Below are 16,461 nucleotides of genomic sequence, written 5' to 3' on the forward strand. Positions count from 1 at the left end.
CTGCGCACTTGAGCCGGGATAATTCAGGTGGTTCTGCCACACACATATGAGTCTTTGAGATTTATTTAGAATTTCTGAATTTCATAATGGGCCAAGACCAAAATTCCATCATAAAGGAATGGAATTTTCACCATAAAACTTAAGGCTCGAATAAATTTACGGAGTTCAATTCAAATGATATAAATAACATTGCATGCTCAAAAATTGCACGGAAGTGCACGGGAATAGTGCTATGAAGTTTGGGATGTTATTAGTATAGTGGGTTTGATCAAGATTAACTGCAATCAAACTACTTAAACTCAAGCTAGCCAGTTTACTTACAAGTGGTTTTGTTGATCTTTTTTCATCCTGACTTCGTATATCTGAAGACGATCCGATCTCGTCTTTAAAAATGTTTCAGAATATAAAGCGGAGGGCTTCGGTATCTTATGCCAGCTAATTAAGACAGTTCTCGTGCCCTACACGTTCTATTATTGTACTCCGTATGAGATCTCATGCCAACAAGATATATATAAATTTCGCGCCACATGCGGAGCGCACCTTGCCATGCACATGATCACGCATCTATGGAGCTCTTTTAAAATTAAACCAGGCAGCTGCAATTTCAACTGAGAACTACGTTGGCGACGTGGCTCATCATTTATGATTATATATTTATATTTGTCCTAGTTTGACTAACGCATATATAGTTTAATTTTATGAGACTCTGGTTAATTTTGTGACATAGATATCAAGGATAAATAACAAGCTATAAATATTCGCTTTGTCAACTGCAAGGGAAGCAGCTGCGCAAATATATAGGACCAGTCCCGCACGTCTACCCACCGCTGCGAGAAGCTAGCAAGTAGCAATGGCGGTGTCGTCGGCGATGCTGCAGCGTTGGACACCATCGCCGTGCCCGACGACGCCGCTCAACGTCGGCGGCGAGCACGAGACCGGCCATGGGGTTTTCCTCACCTGGCGGGATGTTTCGGTGACGGCTGTCGACGAGAATGGGAGGCACAAGCAGATTCTCGACCGGATCACCGGCTGCGCCCGCCCCGGCCAAGTGCTGGCTCTCATGGGAGCCTCCGGCAGCGGCAAGACCACGCTTCTCGACACCCTGTCCGGTAACGCAGAAACAATCTTTCGTTTATTCCGTTCATTGTGTAATCAGGATCTCGGTTACGAAGTTTCCCTCTATTTCTTGGAAGTAGAAAACTTGGAGCAGGTGAGATCATCAGTATTCCTATTCCCCATTGAATTAATGCAAATGTAGGTCGACTCGGGGTAGACATGAATGGCACAGGCGACATCTTGATCAATGGCCGGCGGAAAAGGCTTTCTTACGGCACCTTGGTAAGACATTCCATTCCTTCTTGTAATCTGATGAGAAGTGATGACACACCATAATTCTCTAGTAGTATTTCATTTTGCATATACGCAGAGCTGCCGGATTGCAGCATGATGAGTGTTATCGCAGGCCTATGTAACCCAAGAGAACACGCTGATGACCACGCTGACGGTGAGCGAAGCCATCCGCTACTCGGCGCTGCTCCAGCTGCCGGGCTCCATGCCGCTGGCCAAGAAGCTGACGCGCGCCGACCGCGCCATCTGGGAGATGGGGCTGGGCGCGGTGGCCAGCTCGCGGATCGGCGGCCGGGTGTGCAAGGGCATCAGCGGCGGGGAGAGGAAGCGGGTGAGCATCTGCATGGAGCTGCTCGCGTCGCCGCGCCTGCTCTTCCTCGACGAGCCCACCAGCGGGCTCGATAGCGCCGCTGCGTACCATGTCTTGGCGCACATCGCCAGGCTCGCGAGGACCACGGGGACAACGGTGGTCGCCGCCGTTCACCAGCCGAGCACGGAGGTGTTCGACCTCTTCCATGGGCTCTGCCTGCTTGCGAATGGGAGGATGGTGTACTTTGGGCCAACTCCTGAGGCAGCTGAGGTTAGTACGGTCTTTTAACCGGTTTGATTTTTTTTAAAAAAAATAAGTCTCGTGCACTCCTCATTTGCTAAGCCTTAGAAATTGACAAATACTAAATACTTCAGAGTCGTGCCCAGTATCAAAATACCTAACCGTTACTATTTCATAGATTACCACGTAATTAATGACAAATACTCCCTCCTTCCCCGTTTATAAGGCATGGTGGAACATGACACAGTCTTCTAAACAACACTTTGACCATTTATTTATCATATATTATATCACTTTTGATTATAAACTTATAATCATTGTAAACTATATTTGATTATGAATCCAATCATATGAAATTTGCATTATAAAAACAAAAATTTAATAGTCAAATTATTGGTCAAAGATGAGAAGGTTTGAATCTTGATATACGTGTATGCCTTATAAACGGGGAAGGAGGGAGTAGTTTCGTATAATCAAGTCGGAATGTGACAAACAATCATTCTATACATTTTTTTTTGGGAAGACAGTTCCTTTAGAATTTATTTGAATCAATAACATAGGGAAGGCCTGGGAGTACAAACATGTCCGCGTTTCGGATCACCGGCTAGTAAATTTGTTTACGCGTCACAGGATCGGATGGTAGTAAAGTAAAGACAAGGTTTTATACTGGATCGGGCGGAACGTCCCAACGTCCAGTTCGAGCTCTCGTGCTCTTGTACTCAAATGTTTGCAGTAGGGGTACAAACGGGCGAGAGAGAGGGAGCAAGGATCTCAAGTCTTTAGTTGTGCGTGTGTGTGTGGCGAGTGCGGGAGTGGGAATGTTCGGATCCCCTGCAAAGGGTGCGCCCTCCCCCTTTTATAGCCCAAGGGGTGAGGATTTACACTGAGAGAGAGAGAGTGGGGATCTGGCGACTCCCGACCCTGCTTGATGACTCAACGGTGGGTCCTGTTGACTTATCTTGACTTGAGTTGTTGGGGACGTCCAGTCCGTACGTTCTGACACAAAATCTATCGTAGCGTCGTGGGAGACGGGATTTCTGCCTGCCAGCCGGATTCCAGCCTGGCTGCCGCGTCCTCCATTTGTGGGGCATGGCTCTTAGTCCCGTCATGACATGGCGGAGTGGCCAGACCGTGCCTCCTCCTGAATCGGCGCGAGCTTACCTGTCACTCACTCCGTCTCCGTACAGGAGTGGAGGGCGGTCATGTCCCTGACTTTTTGGGTCCACTCCGGCAGCCAGCCTTTATCCGGGATCTCTCCCGATATCCAGGAGAGCCATGATTACGGGCTGTGTGGGCCCTCCTACGCGAGGGTCGGGCGAGGTGGAACCCCTCTGCGTGAGGGTCGAGCGAGGCGGAACCCTCCCACAGAGGTCGGTCGAGACAGGCCCCCCTTCTGTGGGGGTCGGGCGTTTGAGTGAGACGGCGGCCTCCCAAGGGGAGTGGGCCGTTCCCTCCACCCATGGGCCTTCCGATCTATTGGTTGTCATGTTGGGCCTCGGTTGTTCCGTATTGCTTGGTTATTACTTGGCCTAACACACCTTAACGGACTATGTTTGGGATACCCGTTATCCTTATCTCCAACAAAACACCTACATTTTCTAGTGACTATTCCTAAAATGGAGTCCAAACTAGGGCCTTGTTTAGATGCAAAAACTTTTGGATGTAAAATAATGTAGCACTTTCATTTGTATTTGGTAATTAATGTCCCATCATGGATTAACTAGGCTCAAAAGATTCGTCTCGCAAATTACAGATAAACTGTGTAATTAGTTATTTCGTTTAGCTACATTTAATACTTCATGCATGTATTGAAAAATTCGATGTGATGGGAATCTTGTAAAGTTTTGGAATTTCGAAGGAAACTAAACAAGGCCTAGGTAGTAGGCTAAACAACATATTTATTATTTTTAAAAGAGTAAAGGCCAATCCACCCTCAAATTTATCTCTAAGTTTAAAAAGAACATGAACTCCAAACACAGAAATATTTATTGAACTCCAAAGGCAATTCAAAGTGGTTTCCAAGGTATTTTGCTGACATGGCGATGGCATGCGGGTCCTAGGCGTAGGAGTTCAGTTCAGATTATTACTTTTGTGACGTCCAACACTGGCCCCGGCAAGCTCTTTTTCCCTCTAGCGAATGCCCCGTCCCTTCCTTCCCTTTCTCAAATCGACTTCTTGTTTTCTCATTTTTTCCATCCTTTGCGGCGGTGGGCAGTGGCCGGTGGCGGAGACTGACTTCGGTTGATGCACAACTCATTACTGGATGGTTGATGCATAAGTTCCTCTTGCAGTTACTTCTTCACGCTCAAGAACCATATCTCCAATGAGAACCTCAACTCACTCATCTCCGTCTCCATCAATGATGAGGACCTTGTCGACAATTATACAACCACCTCATCCCCTCATCCTCCAGCGGCTAATGCACATGCACCTCCTAAATCAAACTTTTCCTCCTCCCCACCAAATATCAATCCTCGTCTAGCTCAGATCCCTCCATGATGATTCCCTGGTTCGTCGATGCCCTACATCCCCATCTCTGGCTCTCTCGATAGCATCACAAGGGGATATCCATCCACTAGCACCTCCCTCAACTGCCTCCTCTGTCTTGAGGCTCAACTCGACTCCATTCAAAGACATCCTCTATGGTTACTCAACAGAGACATCCTTGAAAGTCATCTGAGCCTAGGCGGTGATGGAAATTCATCTCATTCGCTTGTTACTTCTCAATTGATTGAATTATGTTACATGAATTCAATTTGTCATCAAGATTGGTTTTGTGGGTTCTGTTGCTTTTGGATGGGAGTATCAAACTCGGCCATGCAGGTAAGAATTTCTTGTTCGACTCGACCTCCTCAACGGTCGGAGGACTGCCAATTGGATGTTGGCGTCGTTCAGACATTAAGCAGAACACACAAATTAAAGAAGGGGGTTTGCAGGTGGGGCCAATGTAACTGAAGTAGCAAAACATTGAGTTGGAATCTGGCATGTGGGACTGACATGCCACATATATCCCATGCCAGAGGGGGGGTTGGTAATCGGAACGGTTTCGAGAGTTTCAAGTAGCAAGGATCTCGGGGGTGCTCAAACTGAAAGACAAGTTTTAGGGCAAAATGGGTCTTCAATCTTTTTAGAATGCATAATGTAGCAATCAGTACTATTGTTTTGTTCAATATATGTTGCGGACACAACTTTTTGTTGTCCTTCAGTGCTGATGGTTTTCCTTATCTCTCTACAATGTTGTAGTTCTTCACAGCCAATGGCTTTCCTTGTCCCTTGAGGAGGAATCCTTCTGATCACTACCTACGAATTATAAACAAAGATTTTGATGAGGTATACACCTTCTCTGACTCCTAATTCGTTTATTGGAATGGTTATAATATCTAGAAATTAAAAATTGTTAATACGTATACATTTTGTCTAGCATTAACGTGATTTGGTGGAACAGGAAATAAAAAACGGATCCAGTCTCAAGTCTCCAAGTGCAGCTGAAGCTATTGAAACTCTCATTAACTCTTTCAGATCTCTCCATAGTTTGGCAACCAACATTCAGACCATTGGGACAGAGAATGATGTATATATCCTTTAATTAGTTCATTCCCCCAAATAAGGTGAGCTTTTCTAAACACATAAAGAACTTTATTATTTTATTTATTTTTCACCGGTTCCGCCATTAATTAAGGAAAGGCAAGCTGGTTTCTTCATCAAATTGCTTGTGCTCATCAGAAGATCATGCGTCAATATGCACCGAGACATAGGCTACTACTGGTTGAGATTTGCAATTTTCACTTGTGTCTGCCTCTGCATTGGCAGTATTTTCTATAATATTGGCGACACTAGTATGGGATCCATCCAGGTAAGATGTATACAATTTAATATGTAGCGGAAACCATATGAGACAGAAAGAGAAAAATCAATGACTAATAACATACGCATTCCAGGCTAGAGTATCATTGATCATGTGTATAACAACAATACTGACAATGACTTCACTTGGAGGATTCCCATCTTTTGCAGAGGACATGAAGGTGTTATTCTAATGAAACTTTTCAACTGTCCGCAAGAAACTGAAATTCTGCAGCTTTTATAATAAAGAAATTTTCCTTTGGGAATTCAGGTATTTCGAAAGGAAAGGCTGAATGGGCATTATGGTGCCACTGCATTTGTGATCGCCAACACACTCTCATCAGCTCCATTCTTAGGATTAATGTGCATAATACCAGGTGCAATAATATACTACATGACTGGTCTCCAACGAGGAATGGACCATTTCATCTACTTTGTGGCAGTATTGTGGGCAAATACAATGCTAGTGGAAGGACTGATGATGACTGTTGCAGCGATGGTGCCTGATATTCTCCTTGGGGTCGCCCTTGGATCTGGAATACAAGCGCTCCTGCTGCTCAGTTGTGGATTCTTCAGGTTCCCTGATGACCTCCCAAAACCTATATGGAAGTACCCAATGTACTTCATCTCCTATCACAAGTACGGAATGCAGGGATTGTACAAGAACGAATTCCTTGGATTAGCATTTGGGGACCAACTGAATCCTAATGGACTTCTCACGGGAGGTGACCACGTACTAAAGAGATTACAAGTGGAGATGGGCTACTCTAAGTGGGTAGATCTTGCAATTTTGTGTGCAATGGTTATAATCTACCGGGCAACTTTCTTGGCTATGATAAAGCTGGCTGAGACGCGTGGACCGATCATCAAATGTCGATGTATGAAAGTTTAATGATGTTAATTTATATTTAGTGGCTAGTCAATTATGGTCACAAGTATATAACAATTGTCCTATAAATTCTTTTTAAATTAAACCAGAATTTAAATTTGATTTTGAATATGATAATTCTTCAAGGATATCATAAAATTTTGAAATTGATTGCGCATTTAGCCTACAATTTTATTATGTTATTTTACATTTGAGACCACTCCATAATTTAGTGTTGACGACCAAAATTGGCCCAAATAAACAGATCGTTCTAACCAGTGTGCCGAAACAGTCTAACCGACACTGTTCCCCGTAACCGGTCTAGCATGACCGACCAGTCTAACCGGTGGGTTTGACCTGTCTGACCAGTCCATGCAGAGTCCAAGTATAACTAGTGATTGTTCATAGATTTAGATATGTAAAAGGATTTCTTGCGGTACACTATAAATATAAGGGGCCACGGCCGATTGAGGATATCCAATCGATCAAAAACACAACAATACATTACTTTTGTTTATCTTTTATTGCCTTTACTTTTATCTCTAAATCCTAGCTCTTCCAATCTCATATCTGCTGTTCTTTCTTCGTCTCCGTGACGTCTGAAGGTGTTATAGGTGGCCTGCCGACTTTAGAACAACTCTACATGCACCTGCCCTGACGGGGTCTCTCCCAGGCAAGCATTTGTCAGACTTCGCCGATTCACCCCGGCGACCGGTCTGACCGATCCCCCTGACCGGTCTGACCGCTCCACGCAGGAGGCACTGCAGCGAGTTCCTCCTCACGCCGCGCGATCGTGCGCACTCATGTGTTGATCCAAAAAAGGCGTCAACACAATTTTGGCAACTCTGCTGGGAAAAGGGGAAAAAATCAATCAGCTCCCATGGCCGGTAAAATCCCTAAACCCGGTGATATTGATGCCAAAAACATCAAAAGGCCGAATTTTGAACAACTCTCGGCCGAAGATCAGAAAGCTTTCGATAAAATCAAGAAGAAGATCAGAGAGGAGAAGGAGGAGATTCGACAACAAGAGGAAGAAGTCATCAAGCACTATATGTCGCACTTCTCCATAGATCGACATGGGAGGGTCACCAAGGACAAAGACATCATCATTCCTTCTACACCTACTACAGATGCATCTGCTAAGGTAACAACCCCTGTAAGTGCAACATCTACTGGTGTTACTCTTGAGCAAGTTGAGAATTTGCTCTCTGAGCGAGATGTACGTTTAGTTAATCTGATTAGTGCTAAGTCGCGGATAGCAGCCGGCAAACAGCTTGAGATAACTGATGATACATCACCTGTTTCTATTGTTGTTCCTGCTGAAATTCCGGTCTCTCAATCATCGGCAATGTTACCAGTGAGTCAATAGTATGGAATGCCGATGCATTATTTCAGTGGTCAAACAGTAACACCAACGGATGCGATGGTGGCTCAGCAAACATATTCTGATCCGCTTACAAGCATCCCTAGTTCGGCTAACTTTCGCCAAATGTATGAGATGGAAAATTCTTCACCTCCATATTCCGCTCATGCGTATAATACACCACTAGTACCACCCCAGAGGTACTATGCCACCTATCGGTCCTATCACAGATGAGATGTTTGACCGATATGTGCAGCGTTGGCAAAATGGGCAACAACCGGTCAGACCGACCCCAACAACTGGTCAGACCGGTTCACCCCAGCTTGTCAGAGCGGTCGTATCAACCGGTCACGCAGTCCCAAACTAGCAAATTGTGTCTACCCCCATACAGCCAAATTCTTCAATTAATATTGAGAAAATACTTGATGAATGTAAGAATGATTTGGCTAAAATGATCAAGGAAAATCTTGGAGTAGATGTTAGAGGCAAAACTCAAGCTAATGAAATGTCGTATCCTATTTCTTTTAATACGGTTAATTATCCTACTGGTTTTAGGTTGCCTGAGTTTTTTAAGTTTAATGTGAAAGATAATAAAAAAGCACTATTGAACATATTAGCCAATATCTTGCCCAATTAGAAGAAGCTGGTTCTATAAGCGAATTGAAAATGCGCTTATTTTCTTTATCTTTGACTGGAACCGCTTTCTCTTAGTTTAGTTATTTGGCTCCTAACTCCATTACTTCATGGGAACAATTAGAGCATTTCATGATTATTTCTTTTCTGGAAATTATGAGCTTATATTGTCCCATTTGACATCGGCTATTCAAATGCGCGATGAGTCTGTTAATCATTACATTAGAAGATTCTGCGATACAAAAAACCGATGCTTTAATGTCAATCTTGACAAAAGTCTTAGCAGATTTATCTTTTAATGGCTTGCGATCTCTTGTTAAAGAAAAATTAGAGGGCCATGATTTTTTTTTTGCTGTTAGTCAAGTGCATCAAAGAGCTTTGGCGGCAGAAAGCCGAAGCAAAGAGATTCAAGAAAGTCATAGGCATCATCGTTCCAATAGTCATGCTCTTGAGTATCATTCAGATTCTTCAGAAGATGAGTCTAAAGAGGTTTATGCCCCTGAATTTGTGTGGTCACCGAATGACAAGCCAAGTACTTGTTCTTCTTTAAAGCCGATTAAAAAATCAGAAGGAAGAGATCAAGTTTACTTCCTATGTGTCCAAGTGTGAGAGAATCTTCGATGAATTAGCAAATCTTGGAAAAATTAAGTTTTCTCACACAATTCCTTCAATAGAAGAGTTAAAGTGGGGTGCTTATTGCAAATTCCATAATATTTTTTCTCATGCTACTAATGATTACAATGTGCTTCGTAAAAAAATACAATCGGCCATAGATGAAGGAAGATTGATTCCTCCTACAATGCAAATTGACCAAAATCCTTTTCCAATGCTTATGCATGTGCTCGGTTTGAAGAATCCCAATGTATTAGTTTGGAGAAGTCAAGCCGAATCGACAATAGAAAAAAAATGTGATCAATGGAGAAGAGAGACCTGAGAAGAAGATGCTGCAGAACAAGACTTCTTGAGCTGCAACAAAGAATTCAACACTCAGGGGGCAAGACAAAGAAAAGAGGACCGATAACAAACTGACTGGTCAGACTGGTTCGTCGAGCGGTCTGACCGGTCCCTAGGGCGGTCTGACCGGTAACTAGACCGGTCTAACCGGTTGTTGACAATATTTTTTTGGCCCGTGTCAATCTGTTGGGCAAGCGGCCGATGGAGAATGGGCCAGCGCTAGATCGGAGAAGAGGAAAAAGCATATTGGGCCTTTGGGCTAGGGGAATGCATCGCAGCTGATGGAGCTATAGAAAGAACTGATGAATGAAGTTAGCAAGTAATCTTTTGGATTTGATTCTGTTTAAGTTAGGCAAGTTTCTTTCACATGTTTCAAGCTGTAATCTTGCCGTATCGGCAAGGGAGGTTAGGGTTAGGTTATAAATAGTTGACCTCCGTCATTTGTAAACTTTGATAAACCACATCCAAACAAAACATTTACATTCAATGCATCTACCTTTCTGCACGGAGGCTTCGCCCTAGTTGCACTAGCTTTTTCCCTTTATGAGTTCTTACCAGGTATGTTCCATCAATTATTGGAAAGTTCCGAGTAGAGTTGCGTAGATGGGTTCAAGTAGACGGCGCATCACTTCTTCCTCCGTCTATGCCTCTCAAAGTTATCGAGCATGTTAGATCCATCCGGTAGGGTCTAACTGTTCACTAGTTATCGAGCTCTCCAGATCCATTCTGCGGCGTCTGGTTAGCTCACCAATTATCGGTAAAAGTTAGTGATATGCTAGATTAATTTGATTCGATTAGTCTAGCTTGTTGTTGCTTTTACCACCAAGTTATCAATGTATGCTTAGATCTTGCTAGGTTGTTTTTAATCTAGTTTGTTTTATGTTTACATCATATTTATCCAGCCAAGATATGTTCTCTATTAGCTATCATCGTGTCGGATTCAACGACAGCCGATCGTGATGGGATCTAGGTGTCGCATGCAGGTTGCGCCACTATGAGTGTGGCCTGAAACCCCACGAATTGGTTGTACGATGGCCAATCTGTGCGTGCCTATCATTATCGGCTGGCTAGCCAATAACCTCCTAGAATTTAATGTCTAACTTCCTTGTTAATTGCAGGTCAAATTGACTAGCATGCCTAGCGTACTGTACGTATGCCGATTGGGTTCGGTACGTCGGAGCAAAGTAGATCTCCCCAGCCCTAGTGTCCGTGGAGTGTGAGAGTCCCCTACAGTGGGATTTTCGCATCAACACGCTTCTTGGCATGCCTGATGGGACTCGTCATCAACAGCCACGACAACATCATGTACGGCTACATCTACATGGCTGAGGTTGGCGAAACTGACGAAGCCAAAGCCGACAAAGGTAACACCCGTGCAGAAGTTCACCCCAAAATCACCATCAAGGTGGCAAAGGAGCAGCTCAATGATGATCAGAAGCAGCAGCTTGCCAAAGTTGTTGAGAATTTTGAAGACGAGTGTCTCATGAAATTTAGTATGGTCGGCAGAGGAGGCAAGGTGATACAAATAATAGTTTTCCCACGCCACGCCATATTACCATCACTGAAGATACTGTCAAGTTCCAGGAGATGTTCGACATGGCCATGCATCATGCCTTGATCAATCAACCTGAGATCATGTCGAACTCAGTTCAAAATGCAATCTACAAGATTATGTGGAACAACTAGACTCCTGGATACACAGGGCTGTGTTACTCCCAACCGGGGTCATTGGCCACCGCAGCAAGCAGAGGAACGGCGTCGGCTACAGCGGGCATTAGCTCCCAGCCACTAGGTCTACTCCCATGCCCGTACAGTCTTCTCAGCCGACAATGTCCCAATCATTTGGAACTCCGGTGCAATGGCTTCGGTATTTGCCACACCATCACCGACGATCACATCGGCGCCAAGAAATCTATTTAACACACTGCCTGGATACGTGCCAACTTCTTCTTTTGGGATGCCCCCACAGATGATGGCAGGCGTGTGGCCATAGGCTGTGAATCCTGCAGGCCAGATGGGATCCAATCAAGGTGCTTTACCGTTGCCTTAGAGATCTTTGCTGCTGGTAATGCACTAGCAGCTTCAGCAAGAGGCTGGTGGATCGTACACTTTGGTATCGGGTCCGTATCTGATAGCACCACACCTGTAGTATGATCCGTACACTATCTAGGCAACGTTGAACTCTATGGCACACATGGTGAATGAGCCAGCTCAGGGGGGCAACACATCAGCAACAATATATTCCTGAATACCAACAGCAAACGCTGACAGAGCAGCATCAAGTTCCAGTTCAGACTTTTGCGTCTCCAACTCCGCAACCGACACAACATGTGCAAGCCCAGGTACAACAACCATTTGTTTCTCACGAAGTTGCTACACCTCAAGCTGTTGACTGGTCAGCACAGATAGCCGATGTGATGAGAAATCAATTCGGTTTGAAGCTTAAAGAGCCGGCAGTCATGTATCGTAAGCCTTATCCTGAGGCTTATGATATGATTGCTTTACCATCTTGATATAGAGTGCCAGATTTTACCAAGTTCTCTAGATATATAGGATAACCTGACTACCGTGGAGCACATCAGCCGGTTCCTGATCTAGTGTTGGGACACTTCCTCAGTTGATGCTCTGAGGATTCGACTCTTTCCTATTATCTCTCTCTGGATCGGACTTTGCGCGGTTTACTTCATTACCACCCAACTCCATCATCATGTGGGCCGATTTGGAAAAACAGTTCCACAAGTACTTCTTTGCAGGAGTGCATGAGATGAAGATCACCGACCTGATGGCGATCAAGCAAAGGAATGATGAACCTGTCACCGATTATATTCAGAGGTTCAGAGACATTAGGAACAGATGCTTCAGCTTGTCTCTCAGTAATTGTCAGTTAGCTGAATTGGCATTTCAGGGATTGCTGCCTCACTTCAAAGAATAGTTCTCCTTTCATGAATTTGAGAGTCTGAGTCATCTTGCTCAGAGGCTGGCAAGTGTTAACGTCCGAACTCCGGTCCAAACACGGGCCACATTTCATAAAACAGTCAACTTCGCAAGGGATTCCTCCAATTCCAAAAATGAAGCAGAGATTGGCTTGACGAAGTGGATCAGAATGAAAGAGCCAGTTTCATGCCCGTTTGCTAAAAAGAAAAAGGAGAAGTTCAGGCCCGATGTCACAAAGGCCGACCAGATCTTTGATCTATTACTACAAGAGGGACAGATCAAATTATCCGCAAATCATATGATTCTGTCGGTCGCTGAACTAAGAAATCGCAAGTACTGCAAGTGGCACAACGTCATTCCGCATAGTACTAGCGAGTGCAGAGTATTCTGCAAGGAGATCCAGTTGGCGATTGAAGTAGGAAAGATCAAGTTCGACGCGCCAGAAAAGCCAATGAAGATCGATGGACATCCCTTCCCTACCAACATGGCAGAGGTGGTGGATCATGATGCCAACACGGGGCCAAGCTGCTGACTTCTGAACTAGCCAAGCGTTTGGGAGCCCAAGGCGCGAGTATCGGCTAGCCAACTCGCGAGGGCAGGGCCGATATGAGCATGCAGAAGAAGAAAAAGATGCCTCACCGACGTGCGATGTCTCAGATGCTTATTAACAAGTATTAGTGATGGCAAGAGAAGGAAGAATGCCGGCAACAGGATCGTGCTCAGCGAGAACAAGATCACTGGCGGTGTTCATTCTGGATGCACTGCTAGAACGAAGGTTTGCGTATGCCATCAATTGATAACTTCCCTGAATGCAACAGGAACAATAGAGAGTAGTTTCCGTACAAGGAGCAGTATAATGATGGACACTATCAACAGTAGATTCATGTGGACAGATCACAGAGAAGGCACTCCTGTTCATGAACGGCTAGGAAAAAGAATTGATCCTCAAGAGCAGCTGGATGCAGAAGCTAATGCTCGAGTCTTCGATGAATCTTATGCTCGTGACCCAGATGTTCAGATAATTCACAACACATCTGAAGATCCTAAGCAATGGTGTCCAAAAGGATTACCCCAGTCTCAGAAAAGGAGATTGCAAAGGATGCACGATTGTGAGTGTCAGGAGAATGCTCTGTTGACATTTCTTAATGTCGCTACCAGGTTTTGTGTCCTCGGCAATGGCGCCAGAAATGCTTGTTGACATTTCTTAGTGTAATCACTAGGAGCGGGGGTGTTAAGCCCATCCCTAGCGACTGCACCAAGAAATGCCACTCTTGTGGTATAGTCTATATGATTACAGAAGGATCTGCAAGCACACAGATATACCATTGTAGCATTTCACTCGGAGAGTAGGGGTATCGCGATTTATATTTTCCCAAAGGATAGCAGTGGCAAAGGTATTGTACTTAACATTAATCATAACATTGTGCCTCAAGCAATAGGCAAACTCGGATAGGGGTGAGCCATGATAAAAATAAGCAAGGGTAATGTGACACAGACATACAACCACAACCAAGGAAGAAAGGAATAGAAGAAAGAAAGAACAAAAGAACGAACTAAACTACGCTACCCTATGTTAAGTTAGCTGGAGCTCAGGCTAGTGCTTCTATTCAAAGAAGAGGTTATGTTAGAACATGGTTTGGACTGCAGGTGCCAGGAAAATGGGAGTATTGTGGAGATGGTCCCGTCCTAGGTACTATTAGGGTTGTTACCTCTTTGCATGAACTCCTACACCGAACCCTAATATCGGGGAGTGCACTAATTGCAACACATCTGTTACGACGAATGGATAGGGCTGTCACTACCTGCTGTCTACCCCAGTCACACCGTGGAGAACGGTCATATCCGAAGGATTCCGCATACCCCGAGCACCACGCCCGTGTATGAAGTCACTACCTTAGCGTCCCCGGGTCTCCCACCCTTCGGATAGACAAGTAAAATGCTAGAGCAAGCCTGAAAGCACAATGAACTGATATCTATACCCGGATCATCTAGCCTAACCATATCCTTAGCTTAACTCATGAAATATGAAAGCATAGATTGATAAACTATCGAAATAGTAAATAAAGCAACCATGGAAAAGCTCTATATTATGAATAGAAAGCTAACAATTAGAATACAAAGCCATACCAAGAGCAGAGGATTTCTCGCTGACCCGAGGATGACTTGTTTCCCTAAGGAAGAACTAGCCTAGCTCCACTACCTAAGCTAAGAGCAAGCCTCCTTGGAAAAGTGGTGTGAAGTGTGTGTGGTGTGTGAGGGAGAGGGAGAGGGAGAGGGGAGGCCTATTTATACAAGTGGAGGCAAGTTTCTGCCACGAGCACATATGGAAGGTGATCAGGAGGCGTAGGGGCTATTCCTCCTCGAAGTGCACCTGAACGGGATGCCATCTGGGGTCGGCCGGCCCCACTCTGGCGTGGCTCGTCCTCATCCTCTTCTGGCATGCTGACAGGTGGGCCCTAAAACTTATCCTCTCGTGCTTATTGTGTGGCGCACCCATTTGCTCTGCTGGATGGGCCCTCCTTGTAAGTAGGTGACCCTAGTTGCGATATTCTGCATAGTCCTGTGGCGTCTGTTGTATGTTTTCGTCTTATTCTGCTCTTGCTCATCTGAAATAGACAATTTTCCAAAACAACTATGGAGCGAGGTTAGTTATAAAAAAATATGTGAGTAAGGCATATAGTTTTCTCTTATTATTGAGTCTAGTTGACGGTCAAATTTGGCACTTAAGGACCATCAACAACTGCCCCAAGCTAGCCCTTTGCTCATCCCGAGCAATGTTTCTTAGGTTGTTGATCAGGAGTTGATACAATGTTGCTTTCCTGACTTTTGCCCAAGGCACAACTAAGTGTTCTTACCTTGATTCTGAATAAGTTGGCCTTGTTCGCACCTCTTATCTTACTCCTGTGGGGCTTATAGCATCATCCTCATCTTTGGCGGTTGATGAAAAGAACGGCTTTGTAGAGTACCAATTTCTCTTTCCTTTGCTCAACCGTCAATCTGGAGGTTTTTATAAAGTTTTTCAAAAGAAATTTGTAAGTTCCTCAGGTGATCTCTCAAAATGCTCATTGTGTTTCATTCCTCACCAAGGCCTTTTCATGTGTCTTTCTTTTCCATCCTACTCCTAAAGGCTTTTCTTTTTGGTGGAGCAGGAGGTATGGAGGATTTGAAGGCAAACCTGCTTCTCATATGTTGCCAAGTCAAAAATCGGATCCAAAGGAGAAACAAATCATAATCCTTGATCAAGATGTTCAAGTGTGTGGATATTTTTGGAGGATGGTGGATGAACTCCTTTGTATGATTCTTCTCTCTCCTTTATTTTTCTTGGGTATGGGCTATCTTTTCTTTCTTTTCTTCTCTCTCTTTTTTTTGACATGCCTTGTGGGCATATGGCATACCTTCTTTGGGTATGCATCTTTTCTCTCTCTTTTTTGACATGCCTTGTGGGCATGTGGCATACCTTCTTTGAGAATGCATCTTTTATTTTCTTTTTGCGTAGCCCAAACCTTCGATGATAACTTTGGAGAGAGATAATCATGACACAACATGGAGTTTTATTTTGTGGTGGGTGGATGGATGGGTATACTTGCTATCTTCCAGTGTAGAAGTATAGCATGTGAGTGGATGTGTACGTAATCTTGATTATGAGAGTATGAAATGAATCTCACAACGGGTCACAACAATTTGACAAAGCTCAATGATAAAAACAAGTTGCATATGTGGAAAGGCTTTTCAAACTTGTAACTCGTATGGCTCTGGATAAGAATTTCATATCACCAAGGAACTTTTATTTTATTTTTATTTTTGAAAAGAAATTACTCCGGATATCAAGCATCACGTAGGAGAAGATCATAGCAACTCTACTTAGCCATATCAAAACCCACAACAACCTGGATTCAGATTCTGCTTTTTGCTACCCACAAGTTTCAAGCTTAAGGTTTGAACATTTAGCCACCAAACTCAAAACTTAGT

At 44.3% G+C, this 16,461-nt stretch overlaps 1 protein-coding gene across 1 annotated transcript; it reads left to right on the plus strand.

Moving 5' to 3' along the window:
- Nucleotides 1-850: 850 nt before the first annotated feature.
- LOC120639937 (ABC transporter G family member 1-like) lies at nt 851-6,740 on the plus strand. Its single transcript, XM_039915854.1, has 8 exons — nt 851-1,109; nt 1,259-1,338; nt 1,463-1,927; nt 5,141-5,222; nt 5,341-5,469; nt 5,548-5,750; nt 5,836-5,922; nt 6,012-6,740. Exons 1-8 carry the CDS (start codon nt 851-853, stop codon nt 6,630-6,632), a joined length of 1,926 nt encoding a protein of 641 aa, XP_039771788.1. The 3' UTR covers nt 6,633-6,740.
- Nucleotides 6,741-16,461: the final 9,721 nt, after the last annotated feature.

This window comes from Panicum virgatum, chromosome 7K, assembly GCF_016808335.1.
Source record: "Panicum virgatum strain AP13 chromosome 7K, P.virgatum_v5, whole genome shotgun sequence".
Lineage (NCBI taxonomy): Eukaryota > Viridiplantae > Streptophyta > Magnoliopsida > Poales > Poaceae > Panicum > Panicum virgatum.